Source organism: Gasterosteus aculeatus, chromosome 2 (assembly GCF_964276395.1).
Source record: "Gasterosteus aculeatus chromosome 2, fGasAcu3.hap1.1, whole genome shotgun sequence".
NCBI classification, from domain to species: Eukaryota; Metazoa; Chordata; class Actinopteri; order Perciformes; family Gasterosteidae; genus Gasterosteus; species Gasterosteus aculeatus.
Genome location: NC_135689.1, coordinates 18822139 through 18843936, shown reverse-complemented (window position 1 = coordinate 18843936; position 21798 = coordinate 18822139). Strand labels below are relative to the sequence as shown.

General features: G+C 42.3%; 1 protein-coding gene across 1 annotated transcript in view; it reads right to left on the bottom strand.

Annotated features, from left to right (window-relative positions):
• Positions 1 to 2002: 2002 nt before the first annotated feature.
• Positions 2003 to 21798, bottom strand: part of klhdc8b (kelch domain containing 8B) — a 281616-nt gene continuing 261820 nt past the window's right edge. The window contains exons 5-6 of the mRNA XM_040192274.2: positions 13083 to 13184; positions 2003 to 3844 (exon numbers count right to left, since the gene is read on the bottom strand). Of these exons, the coding sequence (XP_040048208.1) occupies positions 3648 to 3844; positions 13083 to 13184 (299 nt within the window). The 3' untranslated portion in view covers positions 2003 to 3647. The remainder of the gene's footprint in view (positions 3845 to 13082; positions 13185 to 21798) is intronic.

Here is a 21798-nt window from a genome sequence, read left to right as displayed (position 1 = left end):
TGTGCTTTATGCACCATCATTGTTCAGTCCTGGGGCTTTCTTTTGTGTTTGTTGGTTTGTTTGTGTGAATTAAGGCACTTCGTGCCTACACTAAAACAGGGCCCTGAATGCATCTTGGACTTTGTGTATCTACAAATGTTTGCGAGGTAATAATGCGCAAGGCAACGTTTCGCTTTTTTTTACGTATTTGTGGGACCTTTTGCATTGAAAAATAAAATTTAGAAATCTTCTCTAAAAAACAGGATGGGTCAGGTACAGAGAGGGCGGGAGAGAGAAAAGCAACAAGCAAGGGTAGAGCTGGCTGTGGGTCCCAGGAGTCCTTGGGGACTGCAGTGTGACATGTAAGAGCCGGAGGAACACAGAGACTGCAGAGGAGACCTCGTCCTACAGACACCTCGCACAACAAAAGACGGGGAGTGTGTGTGTGTGTGTGTGTGCCGCGGTGCAGAGGGACTAAGTTAGCTGGTGCACGAAGTGGAGTGTTTAACAGCTGAGGAGCCAGATGTTTGAACATGTGCGTCAAACACTGATGCTTGGTGAGCGGCCCTGCGCTCTGCGGATTAGTCTCACTTTACATGTGTCGCTTCCTGCTCGTTCCAATAAACTTCCGACGTAGCTTTGCTTAGTTTTTAAGTACACTCAAACAACAGCTGCACTTGCTAGGTGGAGGTTTAGTTTAAAATGAAATATCTATCCCCACTGCACCACCTCTAACACTCACGGATGTGTTTACAATGGAGATGGTTTTAGGTCGACTGTGAGGGGATCGTATCAGTCTGTGGCTCCGGGTTACTGCAGGAAAACGGGTGGCACGTTTCCCTGGGGAACAGCTGGACACCAAAGAGCTCAAAGAGAGGAGAATAGGTCCATGTTGAGTCTGCAGCTTGTGCTGCTGACCCCGAGTGGCCAATAAGAGACCAGCTAATGGACCTTTAAGATCAAGTGTAGCGACAATCAGCCATTAAAAATGCATTCAAAGAGCAGCAGAGCCATTAGACTTTCTAGGTTCATTTGTGTGTGTGTCTACTTTTCAAAACGCACATCCCTCTCCCACACACTCTCACAGACTGCGGTGGATTCAGGCTGAGTAGTGAATGGAGAGAGTAACAGTCCCCAGCCAGCAGTGCTGCTTACACACTAAATGCTCTCCGTGTTCCCTCCCAGCTTTTGTTGAAGCTGCCGGATGGACCAGTGAGTGATGGACTGCATTCTAACAGCTCTGCTCTCGGCTCCGCAAACAAACAACACACCGGGTGTGTCTGTGTGTGCGTGCGTGCGTGCTGGTGTATATGTGTGAGTGCCTTAACGCACTCAATTAAATGCACACAACGCTGCACCAAAAATAGCCGACCCTCAACTGGCATCACATCTGAGCTCCAGCGGCTCCGGCGCTCAGCAACACGAGTCCGACTGTGTTAACGAGGTCTGACCAGATGGTGCAGACCAGACACGTGTAGCCAATGGGGCATGACAGGTAAGAAGAGACGTCTATCTGTGTGTGTGTGTGTGTGTGAGGGAAACAAGGCATGTACCGTGGGTCGGCAGCGGTTCCTTTTCTCTCTCCCTCTCTCTCTGAGTGCAGATGGCTCTTTTTAAATAGTTTCCTGTATTGAGAGGCATAATTGGTCTATTTCATTTTTCATGCTAACGCAACAATTATTTTGTTATTAATAATGGTTTGAACGAGGAGGATAGATGTACAAAGAGGCCGTCGGCGTGAATCTTTGCTCTTTGATGTGTAGCTTTTAGTAAAAGCACACCAAGGTGCTCCCACTGCTTTAGTGGCAAAAAGGCCTTTCACACGCTAAATAGATTCAATTTGAAGTTTTTCTTTTCTTTTTAAGCCCGTACCGTCATCCATCATTATTTGGCTCACTGCACTCAATATTTCAACCATTTCTGTTGCATGAATTGGACGTGTTGTATCTTTTATGTTGTCCATTCCGTCCATCCCGGGAGATGGAGACGGGTCCCTCCTCGACCGTTCTCACCAGTTTCTTCCTTTATTTTTTTGGGGGGGGGGGGTCGTGTGCTGATGTGAGGGTCTTGGGAGTGATGATGTCATACGTGTACAGACTGTAAAGCCCAAAGGCCAATTCGACCGAGGCTGCTCGCCACGTGGTAACACAGTGTAATTCCTTTGATTTATGCCCAACCTCGCCTGCTGTCCATAAACCTCTGAATCTGTCACAGAACCTTTCCACATCCACAGGTTAACAGTTAAAACAAGAACCCACCTACATTGACAGTGTTTGGGGGTCATATGTGGTATAACCCCTGAAAAAAAGCTTTCTCCTAAAAGGGATTCTTTTTACGAAGCCAAAACAAGTACTTCAGTTGCCTTAATCTAACCAAATATCGTTGTTGTGTGAATTAACATAAAAATACCTAAACCTACATGAGTGATTTATTTTGAAAGGAGACTGTATGCTCCTAATGAGCAGACACGTTTCCTGTAACCAAGTAAGATGATTGTAAAAAATGTAAGCACAAGCAGAAACTGACAAATCCCAAACAGAGGCTGGATGGGTACCGAGAACATCACAATTTGAACCAAGCCGACGGTTGTATGTTTTACAACCTCCTTCCTGAGCAAGCTACACAGCTTACAAAGAAGAATGGACCTTTTTGCACTCAAAAGACTATTTAGACTGATTATGCAGACTGGGGTTATATCTAAACGGGCTATTTCACTCACATTATCATAAAATCTCATCTTGCTTATAATTATTAAATCATCACCTGAACCTGAACAACAATATTGCCGAGGTATCAGCCCCGTAAAAATCCCCTTCTCATTTTATCCATCATCAGGCTTCAAGACATCAAGTTTAGGAAAATAAAACAATTCCACCACTATCGCTCAAACAGACTCAAGGGGAACATCACATGTCAGCGGGCTGTTGTGCAGGGTGTTATTTATCTGTACGGACGCTTCGGTGCAGCAGGTATGAGAAGCTCTGCATTCACTGCACGAGCATCTTCCTCCTTGAGCTACTGGAGATGGATGGAAATGGATCGCTGTGGTGCTGGTAGAGGCTGGATGGATGGACAGCAGAGCGAGATGCCAGCAGCTCGGACCACAGTCAGCTTTTCTGCAACTAAAGGAACCAGGGAAACACAGTGACTGTGGTCAACGCTTGACTGGCAGGCAGCTGCTTGGGGTGCGAGAAGGTGTGGAGAACGTGTTAAGGGACACTGTTGTTGACACTGGAGTAGCACTTGCTAGCAGTGCCACAAAGAGACAAGAAGAAGAACACAAACAGACATTCACACAACTAGAACGGCACTCTCTAAAACTCGGTCGAGGTCATAGAAAAGTGTCCGAGCTCCCTTACGCAAAGAGCGCCACCGCCGCGAAAAAGACTTACAGATATGGCCCTATCTTCCTTTTAGTGTCCAGATAATTACCCTGCTTTTATTCTGAAAAATGCTGATCAGGTCAAAGGCGTGTTGTTTCTCCAGACACCGTGTGTGTGTGTGTGTGTGTGTGTGTGTGTGTGTGTGTGTGTGTTTGTTTTTGGCTCATGTCCCAGTGTGCACAATCCATCAGTTGGAAAAAAAAATGGTCGAAAACGCCAAGTGCGATTCCATGGATCCATTTCACGTGACTAAAATACGGATCCCACTCTGGACTCCTGCGCGTGTCACACGGTTTCAGGTGAGCAGAGGGCCTCCAAAGCGTTACTGGGTCCCTGGGAGACCCCGCCAATGACAAACAGCATGTTGGCTGTCTGCAGGAGGGCGGAGGAGCAGCGCGCGGTGGGCATTGGCGCCACGTACTCCCAGCGCCGCTTCACCGGGTTGTAGCTCTCCACCGTGCCCAACGGCGTCGGCTCGTTCCCTGCGAAATGAAAAAGGAACGCGTTTATGTTTTGAATGCATCATCACACGGGTTGGAAACATGTCTGCACTAAGCAAAGGCTTTAATATACAAATATAGCTCATTCTATTTAAATAGATTTAGACGCCTCAAATGTTCATATAAATCAAGATAAAAGGTGTCAGAGGTGTGGATTTCATGTTTTGGCTCCTGTGGCTCAGAGGATTCAAATCCTCAAATCGGCATTTTTATTTTGACTAAATTCACATTCGTCACCTAAAGATTATGAATGCGTATTAATAACACGCTAAACAAAAAACATGTCCCGACACACTTCACCTCCAGTCAGTGCGCTGAGAGCAGAATAAACACACACACACAAACAAATGCAGACATTAAACATCCAAAGCAGCATCTGCCACAGCAACGTGATGGTGAATCACCGTGACTCCATCAACACCTGGAATGGTGGACGAACTGTTCTGGTACACTAATGGCCTCCCCGAATAGAGCTTTTGTCTGCAGCTTGAGAGAACTTAGCGTGAACATCCAAGCGGCTTTCGAAGGAAGGTCCCGACTCCAGAGGAGGAAGTCACCACGTGTTGGTCAATCATATCAATGTGCTCGATTAATGCAGCTTTAGGTATGAACTAGAATCACTAAGCAGTCATTTATCAATGGCTCCATCATTTTATCCAATTGGATATTTCCGTCACATGAATGCGAGAAACAAGCTGTGACATAAACGTGAGCTCTAAGTGATCTTTGTTCCTCTTTGAGTCCAGGCGGATTTTCGTACCACATTTGCGTTTCATCTCCTCTCTGACGTCTGATGTTCCTCCTCCCGCTTCGACTCTCCTTCCCTCCCCCTCCATCTCACCCCAGGTGCAACGCTCACTGTCATTTTATATCAGCCGCTGTAAGTTGTTGCCGTCGCCATGGAGACCCCACGTCACAGCGAGACCCTGCGTGTGTAGTGTTTGTGTCCGAGGAAGACTATTATCATCGTTTGGTTGAAGGGAGAGAGCGTTGGCGAGCCGGCTTTTTCAAAGCAATCTTGGCCTGCTTCCCCTAAAACACACACACGCACACACACACACACACACACGCACACACACACACGCACGCACACACAGAAACGTTCTCTTGGAGCTCAAAGGCTTCCTATCGTAGCTTTGATTCCCGGCAGACAGACGTCATGTCGATTGTCCAGCCGCTCCTCTTGTCCTCCGCTCTGCTCCCTCTCTCCTCCTCTCCTTTGTTCCTCCTCCTTTCTTTACTTTCATCACTTTTTGCTGTAATCCCTTTTGGCTCTTCCTGCCTGTCTCCGTTAAGCTCACCCTTTCACCTCTTTACTTTATTCAATTGCTCATCTTTCTTACTTTTTCTCTTCTTATTTCGAATCCATTCTGTGAGACGATTCTCTTCTTCTTTTTGTCTCCTCTGTGCTCCTCATGCTCTCTTCTGCACAACTACTCTTTCACTATTAGCTTCATGCTGTCGTTTAGCTTTATTAATGTTGGAGAATGACTAAGCTAACTCAGGTTGTATGTATGTTTGTTTGACTCATTCGTTCTACGGCGCTGACTTTGAAGCTGATCAATCTGCTGTTTTGCAGTCAAACGTCTACTGGAGGTCTGCTTGGATCAGTGAAACGGAAAAGCTGATAATATAAAGCTAGAACGCAATTTCCACTATGCTTTTTAATTAGATGATTGTGCACGCAAGGCTGGGCCACTCCTGAAAGACATCAATCGCACGGAAAAAAAGCTTGCTTCAAAAATATCATTTTCATCCTCTGTTTACATCTCCATTCTTCAGCCCTTCCCAAAGCCCACAAGTAATTATTTTTCTGTCTTCTGTGTTCACCTCACCAACTTCTCCCCTCTTCTATTTTGAGATTGCACAGCATTACAAACCAGCAGAGGACTTTGTGCTAATGTTTCATATGCCAACTGCATCATTACAAGCCCACTTTACAGTATTTATCATATTCCAGCAGGGATTTCTCAGCACGCATTGTTCATTAATTCTGTTCTCTGTAACAGAGATTTGTTTAGTATAATCAAGAACATGGTCAACACGACTCCTCAGCGGCTAGAAGAAGTAGAACCTGTGTATGTTACAATTATTTATTAACAAGGAGTCTACAACCATCACAGTATGTGCTGTCCAAACTATGTCCTATTAGCATTATAATAATAAAGTCGTACACATTCAGCCTTTGTAAATATATGAGTAAGCTGTGTTCACGACATTATATTGGGTTATTTATTTCTACAGCAACATGCTCTGTAGGATTGTAAACTATAAATGCCGAACAAACCCCACGTCGGTAACACAACAGACACAAGTCAAGTTCTTACAACAAGCAAGACGTTATCTTTGACAAAATGGGATTTAGCTACTTAAATGTTTGCATGATAAACATCAGGAGAGTCACAGTGATTAGAGAATGCAATCTTTCTTAAAGGGGCCGTAGCTCTGAGTACGGATAGACACACAGGATTCAGCCCACAGATGGCGACAGACAGCAACAAGTGTGATATCATAGTGACCCCCGAGCCAGGAGCTTCTATTCATATCCGTTCAGGCCCATGGGCCTTTACGTTATCCAGTTATTTGCATAATAGCACGTAGGTCTTTGGTGATGTGTGAATATTGTATTTATTACTATTTTAGTGTTCTTGGTAGATCTATGCTTTGTAACACAGCTATTTGGATGTAAGTAGTGTTATGAGGTAAAAGCCCCAGTCAACAGTAAGCCAAAACACAGAGAGAGCCCATGTATATCTTCAGATAATCTATCATGAATGTTGCATTTCAGTGTAATCTCATCAACTCTAACGATTAAACATGTGATATTAATCAAGGAAAATACATTTTCCTTTTTCCTTTATTACTTCTTTTTTATCTCTAGAATGGTAAGAGAAATACATCCCAAATTCCTTATCGTCTTACCATTTAAATGGGCCCTGCTATTCCTGGTTCATTTGAGTTTGCTATCTTATGCATTTCTTTCTGATGGATATGGCTGTGGGTGAACAGTAAAAATCGAATAGTACATCGGAAAGGATCATGTTAAGTGTGAGGGGGACACCAGCGTACACAAATGAATCAACCTTACTGCAGCTCCCTGGCTAATGGAGAAAAGATTTTCTTCAAAATTGAATAAAAACAAATCAAGGGAAAGACCATGCAAGGTGAGAACTTGTCAAAACAAAGGATTATTTTTTTAAGTTGATATAGATTCTTTTCATCAAATACGCTTATAAAAGCCTCTGTTAGACCTGGGAGCCACTTTCAGTCCTGAAATGCTTTGTTATTCAGAGCTTAAAAGTTAAGGCACCCGTATTAGCTTCAACAGTACGTCGTAGCTCAATGATCCACACTGTAGTAAATTCCAAACTAACATTTAAACCCAGTTTTGTGTTTCATTAGCCTGTCATACCGTAATGTTGTCTGTGAACGTTGCTATGGCAATTTGCCTTGACGCAGAAGGGCAAAATTACGAAATTAGTTGCAGCCACGGATCCTATCAACCTAAATAAATACAGGGATTTACCTGTTGATTTTTTATTTGAAGTCATTTTCTGAATCATTACACGTCTCTGACAGTGTGTTATTTCTGGTTTGCATATTAGGCAGCTTTAATATTATAATCCAATGTTATAGCCTTAAAAAGACGATGATGTTATTCACATTCAAACAGACGAGAAGGCACAAATTATGAAAACCTCAAGTATATGTTAGTTCTGTATACGGTATGCATATGCCTGTCTGTGTGTGTGTGTGTGTGTGTGTGTGTGTGTGTACATTTCTGGCAAATTAGCATTCAATAAAATGATATGGCTGAGCACATAATTGCACCTCAAAGCTTCTTCCCTGAAGAGCGGCATCTAATTGAAATGAACATGTGGATATCAAGTTGTCGGGCGCTCATCGCCAAATACAAATACGAATAAAATGAGATGGAGAGAGTAACTGTCACTGTAACAAACTAACGTGGATAAATGCACGAGGAAACAGATTGATAATCAGTGAGTAGCATTTTGACGTGACATTTTTTAAATGGTTACGGCATTTGCTTGTCTTTGCTCTGTCATGTTCAGAATTAGCTCCCAAAAAATGAAGGATAAGTGCCTTGGATGTAATATCTCTTCAGATCTGTGAATAAACTGAATTCAACTTCGCCTGCCCAGATTAGCCCGAACAAATACAAACATCTTACTGTTTGGTAACACATCGCCTTCAAAGGTGCAGTGTGTAGGATTTGACGTGATCCTTCAAAGCATTTAGCTGACGCTTTCATCCAAAGCGACTTACATTACATTTTTAACCCATGGCTTTTTACATTTTGGCCCAGGGAGCAATTAGGGGTTGGGTGTTTTGCTCAGGGACACTTCGACATGTGACATAGAGCAGCCAGGGCTCAAACCGCCAACCTTGCGGTTCCCAGCGCACCCTCTCTACTCCTGCGCCACGACGACCCTCAAATCACAAGTAATGGAGGACAAGGGGATGATAGATTATTATGTCTAAAACATACATGCTGGTAAACAACTTGTGGTTCGATGGGCATCTAATTGGCATCAGGATGAATTTTACTCCTCTTAAATTAGAGGTCATTTAGCTGACGCTTTTATCAGCAGCGACTTACATCACATTACATTTTTAACCCATGGCTTTTTTTACAATATTTCCCCCTGTGTGCCAACTTAGCGTAGGAGCAGTACGGTGGCCTGTCTGCTTGCCTATCTATCTATCTATCTATCTATCTATCTGCTACCAATGTGTGGGGTTGGCTAAGCTAGTTAGCTTAGCGGTGACAGTGTCTCCTTGAGACCGTGTTTGGCTTTCCGACCGTGGAGACTACAAACACCAGCGCCTCCCTCGTGTTTTCCAACCATTGTTAGGCAGCTGAGACAGGTTGCTTTAATCGTTCTGAGCTTCTCTACAAAAACGGTGTCTGGCTACGTGAAGAGCGACGCTCCGTATTCGGATGTAAACGGCTCATTCTAAGGTAGCAGAAACACAACATTTCAACATTCATTTCAAGAGATTAGATTCTACAGAAAACTTACTGATTGATATATTATTCCATTGTAGCCAGTAGATGTATATATTAATATCCTGTATAAGACATCTGGGACACATTGCTGAGGATGCTCAGTCAGTCACTACGCGCTCGTATCCTCAGGTTAAAACTAGCCTGTGAAATGCTGTTATGTTATGTTGGTGTATCGGCCAACACCCATGCAGTTTGTTCGTTAGAAAACAGACCTCAAACAGCCTTAAATACGTAAAAAAAAATTTAATTTATTAAAAAATATTCGCTCATTTTGGTTTTCTTTTAAGGGAAAGGATCCAGAATTTGAATATTGCATATTTTTTTTGTTTGGTGGTTTGCTTTGAAACGTGAGACTACTTACTAGCCTCAAGTTATGGAAATGAGGAAAGCTCCTTTTCATTTGGCATGTAAATGATAAAACACTTCGTTATAAAGCTATCAGTTTTCATCAGTTATGTTTCCCCCAGTAGCCCAATCCTTAATGTTTTAGCCGACTATTAGAGGAAGACCAACGCCTAAAGTCATGTAACATCCCACCTGGCCACCTGTTGACGTTCCTTTGTCACTCCTCCTGCTGCTCTATAAAAAGCTGCTTTTCAATCCAGTGACTTCATTAGTACACAGTATTAATGTATTTATGTAAAACAATGTAAGGACGACTTCACACACCACACTGTCTGCATTTTTTTATGTGTACCCACACGCACACACACAGTTTAATGTTATACTGCTCTTTTGTGGATGTATTTTCCTCTTTTATTTCCCAAAGCATGGGTTTGGAAATGTCCTATAAACCAGCGATGACTCGCAAAACCCAAAATATTCTCATGGATTAGATGGGGAGCCGGACTCACAGCTGACACTCCCATAGAATAAACATACAACATCTCTTCTCCTCTCACGGGTCCCTCGGTGTCATTCTCCCTTTGCACTCACACTCACACTCTAGTCCCTCATTTAATCCTCTTTCCTTTCTGTCTCTGTTGTCACCTGCTGACTTTCTAATTGTCTCTCTCAGCGGGGCAAGATTGCCATTTCCCTCTTGTTCTCGCACACGCAAAGGTGAGATGTCTGTCTTATTGTTGTCACATAAGAAGAAAAAAACTGCTAAATTGAATTATGTGTGATGAAACTATCCAAGAAATAGTCAATAAATATCTATGTTAAGGTGTGGGGTTTTGTAAAACCTAAACTGCTTAAAATCTCAGAAATAATTGCATATTGTTCGACGCAAAATTGATAAGCTAATTTCCTAACTACCACACACGTTTAATATCTGTAAATATAATGTAATATATACCATGAATATATATATATATATATATATATATATATATATATATATATATATATATATATATATATATATATATATATATATATCAGGGGTGTCCAAAGTTCAGCCCGGGCACCAATCAGCTTTGGTCTTATAATGTATAATTCATGGCATGCTAGCACTGTTAAATATATTTAAGAAATGCAATTGCTCCTTTAACAGACAACATACAGTATTACTTATAATTCCTGTTTAAAATGATCATGGGGTAAATTATTTATCAACTTCAGTTTAAAGTGTTCCAAAGTATTTGTTCAATGTTATCTAACTCTCCAGGTATGATTTTGTTTTTAGACTGCCTGGCTTATATTTGTCTGAGTTGCCGTTTGAAAATGAAAGATAATTGTTACAATGAATGTTGTGTATTATTTGCATGTAACCTTTATGGTAAATCTTGTATGTATTGTATTTCTATATAATTATATTTGTAATCTCTATATGAACTGTAATGTGTGGGATGCATGCTAGTTCACTCATACCTAAATCAATTTTTGCGAGGACAAATTACCTCTGATTCCTACGTTGCTTTGCTCAGTCTCTCTTCACGTGTGAACAAATGCAGCTCTGTCGAGCAGAACATAGAAAGCTAATGGAAAATGAATTTTCAAATCTGTCCACAGGAGGCTGAGCCGTTTTTTAGGCCTCTGCTCAAAAATTGCCTGCACATTCTAAAAATGCCATATTTCTGCAACTACAAGGTTTATCTGGAAAAGGATGTCATAATAAAAACACTTGTGTGTTTAGTACATATCAGTATTTATATATTGATACACGTAAGATCTCTGATATGGACAGTCTAATGTCTTAGGAACAAAAGGATGCCACATCTTTTGATTAAACTAAAAGTGAAAAATGTTTGTGGTCGGTTAGTCCGTTTTGCAAAAATTCAATTTCTGCAATTTAAAATGCTTTCCCCCCTCATGAAGTCCGTTTCTGATTGTTTGGGCAAAGACGTTCACACCATCGGCCAACTCTTCTAGAGTAACTTTAGACTCTGACGCTGAAGTGCAAAAGCCCCCCCCAATAAGGAGAGGAGCTTATCATCGAAAAGCAATAATGTGATCTATGTGCCTGCCGTGTTTTCCCATAACCTCGGAAAGGTTTGTCTGAGGGAAATGTTAAAGATATGGCTCTAATCAGGGTGGAATCGGCTCGTTTCGTGTCTCAGTTCCTTTGCTAGCATCTATCTTTCGAACGTTATCTCCGCAAATGCACCAAGTTTGTTTAGTTTGGGGAAAATTTGCATGTGATATTTTAGTAACTCCTTTAAATGATGTTGGAGTTGTGTTTGGAGCATATTCCAACAGATTATCTGGCTTTGTAGCCCAGGCTTTAATGTTTCTAGTGGTGTGTGACATTACACACCTCTTCAGACTCCACTAAAAGACTAACAAATTGTAGCACTTAAATTGTACTTATAACGCCACTTATCTATAGCAAACTAAATTGGCTTATTTGAGGAAATTGCACTTTCTTGTTTCTTCCTCTTCTGAGTTTGTATCCCTATGGTTGAATGCACTTATTGTAAGTCGCTTTGGATAAAAGCGTCAGCTAAATGATATGTAATGTAATATATTTGTTTGTGATGAGTGCCTTTTATTCACGTTAAGTGGTAGGCTTGATTTGAAATCAGAAAGCTAGAAACTGTGTCCCCAAATTTGAGGCTGAAAAGGAAAAAAATTAACAAAAAAAGGAAAACAGCTAAATAGCAATAGCCCTTGAACCGACCCCTGACTATTCGCAGCGATGATGGACCTTTCCCCATTAACTCTCACACATTGGGCTCTTGCCCTCAGGTACCAGTCACACCATTGTGATGCAGGATCAGAAAAATGGAATTTGGGATGGATAGCAACACACTGTGGTTAACAGTATCAAAAGCCTTTTGTAATTCTAACAAAACTTGTCCCAGGAACTTATCCAAAAGACGTTTTATGTTTTAATGAGTCAGCAGTTTGCAGTTCTTAAGACAGTAACGGATTTGTCTCTATGTGTATTATGAGTTGCTTAGCTACAATATTTTCCAGTATCCAGAGACAACTGGGAAGATGGCAATGGGTCTGCATTTGCAGTTCAAGTCAGATTTAAAGATTGCAGCTGTTTTCCAAGTCTCGGGGAAAGTTATTTTTGAATTGACACAATGTGTGTTATTGGCTGTAGTAGTTGGGTTTTGCATTTCCTTTTCAGTGCAAAATCCATATTTTGGATATCCTTGGCCTTTGAGTTACTGCAGGGATTCATAAATCTGCTCACTTTTTTGAGATGAACCTCTTTGATTCGAGACAGCAGACCATGGCTACTGGGAAATATGGAGGTTGTTTCCACACTCACCTACAGGCAATTTATAGCCCCCAATCAACCAGATCCCTAGAGCATGTCTTTGGACTGTGGGAGGAAGCCAGAGTACCCGGAGAGAACCCACGCAGACAACATGCAGACTCCACACAGAAAGGCCTCTGGACGGAGTCGAACCCAGGACCTTCTTGCTGTGAGGCGACAGTGCTAACCACCACGCCACCGTGCTACCCCAATATGTATAATATAATAATTATTTATGCAAAATAATTTCTTAATTAATCTTAAGTCATCTTTCCGGCAGTCATGAGACCAATTCCCTGCAGCCGGCCAAAGATGAGAGGATGATAAACAGGAAAAGAAGTTTGACAATCCCTGCGAATCTTGAACTTCACATACTGCAGTCAAAAAATATCCGGCACATTGTTACACTCCCGCCGAGGTGAAACCCGTTACCAGAACACTGATCAGACACATCCGATACCCTGTTGTAAGGTTTGGCCGTTAATTGACAGATACAAAGACATGGAACAAGCTGAAGGAAGGGAGGTGCTGACCTAGACCACCCGCTGCTATCACCCTTCCTCCCAGACATCCTGCGACAAAGTCGGCCCTCTTCTCCCTCATCCTGGATGTTCGGCTGGTTTTCATCCAGATACCTGCCAAAGGTGAGAGCACACAAGATACAGTCAGCCATGGTGGATCAGAATGACAACCACATTGGAATCAAGATTCCACAGGAGGCACGGAGAGGAGCCCGCTGCGCTGGACACCTTCCTTCGGAACAAGCACAAAGGATAAAAAGTGGAAGACATGATGTGGAGGTTAAAGGGCGGTGTGTTCTTTTCAGGCTGCCACCAAAGACTGGGATAAGCAGCATAATGGAGGTATTGATCAGTGGATGGCTGCATGGTTGAACAAATGAAGTGCCATTGTACGGCACAATAAGTCTCAGTTGCAGTCCACTAAATGGTCAGGGCAGTGCAGTAATCTCACCTAAAGGAGAGAGACTTGTTCTTTAGTGCACTTCTGCTGCTGCCAAGTCTCCCGGTGATGAGAATACAAACAGACAATGAACGACAACTTCCTCCTCGCCGGAAAGAACGCTGAGGAAGTACCTTTCATTTAACAAAAATGGGGTTTTCAAAAGGCAGAGAAAAATAACCAATTATCATTGACGTCAGTCAGTAATAACGACAGGAAACAAATAGTAACATATCATGAAAAACAAACGGGTCAACTCATTTTGAGAATATAGAGAAAATTAGTTAACTTAATTACCTGCAAACAATGACAAGAGAGATGAGAGGACACAAGCAGAGGAGAGGAGAGGATAGGAGAGGAGAGTAGAAGCACACCTTTGAGATACCAGTGGTTAGGGGGAAAGTGAGGGTAATCTCTGACTAAGAAGACGGGACGGCAGAGCTCACCAACAGATATGCCGGCTGCAGCAGTTCAGCTATTCAGCCATGGTAAAATGGAAAGGCCAGATAACATGCAAATGTAGAGTCGAGCTTTCAAATAGGCGGCTTCTCCCCAGGGGGCGGCTGGAAATAAATTTGCAGAAATAGCCAGGACAGTGTTGTCGTCTGTGTTCGGTTCAGTTTCAGGAATTCTCCGATTGACTAATATGTGTGTTTGTCTTTCTTTATTAAGTACTGTTTCTTTTCAAATTAACAAGCAATACGGCCTAAGTTAGTGGACGGGTCTGATGTGTCCTCGTGATAACTTTTTTTTAAGTTTAGTGTAGGTAAAAGGGTCACATGTTCATGTATTTTAAGACGGAATATTATTAAGTATTTTTTTTTTTTTTTATTGGTACTTTTGAGCTCTCTGTGTCCATGCTGATATATTATCGTAACTATTTTGCCATCTCTTTCAGGGATGAGGTCTTCTTACCACACACACACACACACACAAACATTGACACAAACACATATCCACACACACACATATTCAAGTTAAAAGACCCTATCAACAGATCTGCTCAACAAGCATGAAAATGTATACAAATGTTTTATCCTTTTTTTCAAATAATACTTTATATGTATTATGAACCGCGACCCTGTGTGCAGGATAAGCGGTTTGACAATGGATGGATGGATGGATGTATTATGAATGTATTATTTAGTGATGAAAAGAACCAATAACTGTTGAGAATCGGTACCCATCCCAGGTTAGTTAGTTAAAACCTGCAAATGAATCAGTGATGCTTCATAAAATAACCCTTATAATGGTAGAAAAGTGGATCAAAGACAGAACCATGAGACTTCCTGTTTTAACACACCAGTATACCAAAGCGCCCGTCAGACCTCCAAACAGCGTCAGAAACCCCACCCTTCCCTACACCTGTCGCTCCTACATCTATTTCTGTAAGGCTACAAACCTAAAATAATAAAGTAGTGGCCATGTGTGGAAAAGTTGGCAATCTAGCAGGCCGACCTCGGTACAACGCAGACGCTACCTGGACCAAAATCTTTTGTCCTCTTAACATCCCAAAAAAACTGCCCCAACTCCATCCAATGACAACGTGAGAGATAACTGCTGTGTGCCTCTCACATGTATATAGTGACACACAAAGCCCGTCAAGCCGAAAGCTGCCAAGAGACAGAGCGAACTCTCCTCTCATGCAAAAAGGATTGTTCACTGCTGCATTAACCTATCAGAGGATACTAATGATCAGCACTAATGATTCATTTGTTTACTCAGGGAAACTGGAAGGAATGAGAGAGAGAGATTTCGGCTAACAGTTCCCTTGTTGCTGTTGTACTAAGTGGTGGAGGTGCAAACACACACGCCGGTTAGTTGAGTGACATGTGGGGCAGGTCTGTGTCTGCTGGACTCAGCTGGAGGAGAGGAGAGAGTGTTATTTAAAGCTCAGAATCGATCCCCTTCCCTCTCTGGTTTCGCCCTCCCAGACACCAGTCGTCGAGCTCAATAAGACACACACATCTCCAAAAAGTCTTATGAGACGGAAGGAGGAGCACACACACGCACACGGATTAAAACACAAGCTTTCAAATATACACATAAGACCAAAGACACAAATGAGCAGATTCTGAAACTAGATTTGGACACATATACTGTATTAGAACAATAATACACATGCATACAAGAAAATGTTGGTTACATTTTTCAGGCACCCTCAGAGTGAAGCCGGATGTCTTTTTTTAAGGTGACTTAAACACTTTAGGTAGCTAATCTTAAAAGTTAAAACTGAAAATCAAAAGTGCAGCGACTGCATACAAGAAGATATTATGCATAAAAATGCCTTCCTTCCTTTCTGAAAAAGCAGTAACATGCCAAAAATATCTTCCAAAATGTTTGGCGTGTGAAAGAAATATGAGCAAAATGTACTTGAAAATCTAAAATGTAAAAGCACCCAATGCAAAATACTGGCCACTGAGAGTCATGTACATACATTACCTTTATATACTGTACCATTCCATGTGTTATTATGATGGTAAAAAGGTATAAATATGATTTTTTTGTCCCAAAGTGCTCGCGTACATCCGCTGGTGAATCCATGGCGACCGGTACAAGCGGGTGGGATGAGATTCAAATGAAAAAGATAAAATTGCGTGAGATGTGTGTGAATGTGAGAGTAAATGTCTCTATGTCAGCCCTGTGATTGGCCCAGGGTGCACCCCGTTCCTCGCCCCATGCTAGCGGGAATTGACTCCTGCCCCCCTGCGAAGGTTAAGCGCTATAGAAGAGGACTGACCTTTCCTCACTTTCCTAACTGGTTTTCTGCTGATGCAACGCAAAGCCTTCGGAGGTCTCGGCCCCTCTCTGCATTCCTTTATCCGGCTCTCTGATAGATAGTACTCATTCCCCAGATTTCTCTGCATCCTAGACGAATAGAAAATAACATCCATTCGTAGAGCGCACACACTCATGAATGTACGGCAGCTGCTGCAATGCAGGGTTTGATTAATTTCGCTCTACTATTGACCACGAGATCGATGCTCTAATCCACGCCTCATGAGGGTTGAGGGGATGCGCAAAACAATCCAAAAAAGCCAATGCAAATTACAGCAAACTTCCTGTGAGTGCAGAGATAAGAGTATAGGTTCATTCATAATATAAAGTGGAGAGGACTGAGCTGAATGAGGATCTGATGAATCATCCTCGTCATTTTGGAAATGATCCCGGACAAAACCGATTATTGTGGCTCGGTCGGTTCCAGCCGGACTTTATGGAGAAACTCGGGACCAAAGGGGTGGAGGGGCAGAAACGGAAACTGCAGGTCTCTACTGGGTCCGCTAATGAGTCTCTCTCGCCTCTCAGTAATCCAATAAATATTCATGCTCAGAAGGTGCGCTTGAAAGTTTGTGCGCTCTAATGAGTTCTACCATCAAGGCCGCACCATGCAGCCTGCTATCTCTGAACTACTGACAGATGTGTTACTGCTCCGCTTTGATTCTTAGAAAGTCAGGTGGTTGGTGTGCGGTTCTCTAAATGAGCTTCCAGAATGCAAACATGTAGAAATGCATGAATGAGTCGGTCTGCTGCTGGATATATTATGAAAATAAGACACAAGTGGATACACTTATTCACCCCACCTACATGAAGATTAAAGGCTGTGGGTTAATAAATATACAAAAGGTAGTGAGAGGATGGAGCGTAGCAGAGAAACTGTTAATTGCTCACGTCAGAAACATTTGAATTGGATGGTTTCAGAGAATTTCTATAATGTTGACAACCGCAGTTATTTAATTTCACATTCAAATTTATTTGGACAAACAAAACTAGTCCGTGGTTGATTGACGAGGTGCAAACATCCCCGATAAAAGGATCCAGCTACAGCCGGGTCTCGTTTCCAATGATGCCACGGCAATTTCATGCAGCGTTGCTATGACGATCGGCTAAGGATACCGCCTACACTGCCGGGGTACCATCTGCAGTGGAAAACAAATCAGGAAAAGCAGCTGGCACCCAAAATACCTCCAGTCGAGGTTGCCAAACCACGCTGCGCACGTGAGGCGCGGCGTTAAAAGGCGCGGCGGTGTGGAGGTCAAGCTAGCGGTGGTCCACGTTGTAAAAAACCTCAACATGCAGCCAGTTGTCGGAAAGCATTACATCATCTCTTTTGTTTCTAAACCACACGATGAAAGGAAAAAAGGACTGTTTTAACAGAAAGGTTGCACAATGAGATCAACAGTAACAAATGGCAGTCAAGAGAACTCCGACGGGGTCACGAGCTTTGCCTTCGCTCTCATTGGCTGCCGCCTCTTGACTGGCAAGCCTTCTCCACAGCCCTGCGTGGGCGAAGAGATCAAAGGGGAAGACGCAAAACATACTGGAAGGAAAGAGCGTAGTGAGAGTGCAGAGCGGAATAAAAGGAATAGTAAGGAATAAAACGGAACATGAAATTGATCGTAGAGTAGCAGAGAGAGTCCACGCAGGGGAGACTGTGCACATGAGCCAGATGAGTCAGAAACGGGGAAAAACAACAGGTTGGATTTTTAAAAGGTCAGCAAGCGGGGTTTTGAATCATGGTTCAACATCTCTGCAGAACCGCGCTCCATCCCCCTCACAGAGTATCACTGATTTGCAAGCCACAATTGTTCCGGGGATTGTGCTTTAAATAGAAGTAATCAGCCGGAGGCTTAACAAACGTATTTATCCTGTGAAAGTCTATCGCAGAATAACAAGAGTGGATATGACACCTGCTGTGAAAATGGAAATTCTATTATCATATCTCTGGCTCTTTTTGTCTCAAATCCAATCTCTCCAACTTAAATATACTCATTCCTTTAACCGATTGAATCGAGGTTCAGTCTTTTATCTTCCCTTATATCGTCCTCACAATTGAATGTGGATGAAGCCCAATGCAGCTCCATTATTGTGGACCAAAGCCGACAGTGTCCATCTCTAACATCCTCTCAGATATGAAATACAGGTTCTAACCACAAATCATCTGTTCTCTTTCTCTGTTTGGAAGATGCAAGAATTTGTGACAGTCAATTTCTGATTGGTTCCTTTAGACAAGTTACAAGACTAAACTCTTGTCCGTGGTAAGATGTAAGTCTGGTCTGGTGGTCGCACAAGTCTAGTTTAAACAAAAATTAAACCAAAACAATTTGTGTGGCAGGTGTCACTGGAACATTTCAGAACATATGCACTTGTTTTGTTATATTTTGTTTTATTGATGAGGGGAAATAGCCCTTCAACGGGATCAAGAGGAAGGCAGGAACATGTGCTCAGTGTCGATGTCACAGAGAGGGATTGTGTTTAGAGGAGACGCATGGAAGCACAGGGTCAGTCAACAGTCTCAGTCATGTCCCTGCAGAGCAGAGGCCCAAAGGAGGATGGATGGTCTGTTCAAGACACTGTACAGGACACATGGACAGTTCACATCGCTTGACCCTGACGCGCGTGATGAAGAGAGTGGGGCCGACATGAGGTCACAGTGACCATTGACCAACAAATCTTACTTGTTTTATCTTTGAGGCAAGACGGACGTTTCTGCCAAATATGAAAAAACTTCCTCTTGTGAGAGACCAAGTTCATGAGATTGGACTGGACCGAGATCCTGAAGACATAATGCCCCCGGACGATTTCGACGCCTAGTAAAATAAGCTTTTTAGTAATAAGAGGCCACGTTAATAACATACATATAATTAAATATGTTCAAAAGCAGACAGCTAAATTAACTTCCCATGAGCATATGAAAACTACTATGTCTCACATAAGAGTCTGTGACGATTAGTAAAGAAATAAAATCTGAAATTGAGTCTTATTAAATTAAATTAAATGAAAACTCCACTTAAGGGCCCATACAAAGGAAGTTCTAACGCATGAATTCACTTTCCAACAAGCCAACAAGGATGTGAACAGAGAGGAAATGTATTTCAAACCAGTGGTAACCACGGATACAGGCCCTTGCAGAAGATTAGAATCATTTGGATATGTTGGCTTTTTAGATTGACATCACTTCAGACCGGAATTTAAAAAGATGTGAGCTGCAGGGCAAAGACAATTGAGCTACATTCATTTTTCGAAAGTACTTCATTTGTGTTTCATTTAACCTTTTTCAAAAGCTTTCTGCTGTGCATTTTCTGATGCAGACCTTTGCTTGAGAAGATTCCAGCCAACAGGCCATCACTTAATGTAAACGAGTACCTTACACAGTACGATGTCAGCATCCACAACCACCACAGATAAGCGTTGGTTTCAGGCCTCTCATCAAATGGCTTAACATATCTGATATATTATACCCTTCCTCTCTGCAGCCCCTTTTGACCACAGCTGGGATTTCTATAAACAATAACAATCAAGGAAGATTTGTATCATTGTTTAGTTAAAAACGTGTTCATTTGCCCCAATTCCGCTTGAATCATCTGTCCATCTTTTACTCTCATCTTGTTAACATAAGGAGTACAAATACACATACAAGTAAATGAACACATGCACGCCAACGCAAACATGCACACCGTCATCACCACTGGTCCCGTGGGATCTATTTATAGACTTTCGGCAACAGCATGCCTTAACCAATTACAATGTGTACAGGGAACCGGTCTTTTCATTGCATACTTAGTCAACAGATATGCAACACCTATTCGGCTTCATACTTAATGTAATTACAGTTGTTTATTGGGCCCGCCGGTTAGGAGATCAGTTAAATATGCATGAATATAATTACCATGAAGCGAGTGGAGCGCGTAGCAACGGGACTGGGCCGCTACGTCTTTGCTTTCCTGCTGCGCTTGTGACAAAAACACGTAGGCGGGAAAACAAATGACCTTGACAACCTTCCATTTTCACTGGCTCTGCAATCCACACATCAAGCACTGGATGGACACTTTTAGTAATGAACCTATCAGCATCAGTTGAGGGAGTGATGTGAGAGCAAGAGCAGGTAAAGAAAACAGAATTCCAAAAATAGATACACTTCTTTTAGAATGGCTTCTTTGACATTTTCCAAACTGAACTTCTCTGCTAATCAACAGGCAATGTCAAGAAAAAAGCGCTAGTTTCAACTGAGCTGATTATTGTGTAATTGTCTGGCAATCACTGTCGACATGGGGGGTAAATGCAGTGGGATGTGGATGGATTCTGAATTACCAATGAAATGGTTTGAAGAGTTATTGTTTGTAGTAATGGGTTTAATGTATTTATCTTGCCAGAATTCTTTCAGCAAGGACAAAAATGGTGTTTTTAACTTGTATTAAAAATGTTCATAACGTAAAAACTGCCTATAGTTATCACAGTGACATCCACTGCTTAGTAAACATGTACAGTATGAAGGCTCACACTCAACCAGGTGTCTATGCAGCCGATGACGTGTCGTCTGGATGACTGAATTCAGCCCATCAGGGGCTAACTATAAAACCCACTGCAAACTCAAAGATAAGGTGCACACGATCATTTCTCTTTTCTTTTATGACGTTTTGCCTCGTGGTGGCCCATCTGTTCATCGGCTGGCATCCTAAGGCTGAAGCGGCATGCACATTGCTACAATGACAAACACAATAAGTCATTTTCTGCTAATAAGATGCACTTGGTGTTCCTCCAGCCAGCTTGTGTAGTCTAGAGGTGACAAAATGCACACGGGCCGAACAACGCTTTCCTCCAACATTAGCCCCGGCAGCTAAACCGCTTGCAGAAAGTGACTTGGGTTATAAACCATACAAATGCAGAAGAATGACTTGACCTGGGCAGAAATCTTCCAAGCAGTTTCAACGGTATTGTGTTGCGTATCTTTACTTCCTGAGCAGGAACCCAAAGGGATGAGAACGTGAAAGAATAAGTGTGAGCGGGGCCACGGACGACACAGCTGGGAGTTCAATGACATGTAAAGTGAGGACTTCAACCAGGGACCTTTAATAAGTGAGAGGCCAGACGAGTTGAATGTGGAGGTGAAAGAGGAAGATGGGCTGTGCGGATGGACAGAGAGAGAGAGCTAAAAGCTCAAAAAGAAATGAGAGACCTTTGGAAAGGCAGAACTAATCTTCAAATTCACTCAATGACACACGTGATGCCTCTCCCAAAGCAGTGTGATATGTGCAGTAAGTGTTAGCTAAACCCTGTTCATGAGGACTATTTTTGTTATTGAGAATACCGTCTCAACCAGTGTAACGTCCAAGCGTGACCAGCATTTCATTTCATGACTTTGTTCCTTTACTGGTTATCTTACATTATGTGTACACTGAATGAATACATATTATATATATTATGGAGAAATGATAGCTTAATTAGCTAAATATATCCCGACTTCCATCTCGGCTTCACCACAGTATGTTAAACATGGGTTTATGGCCTCAC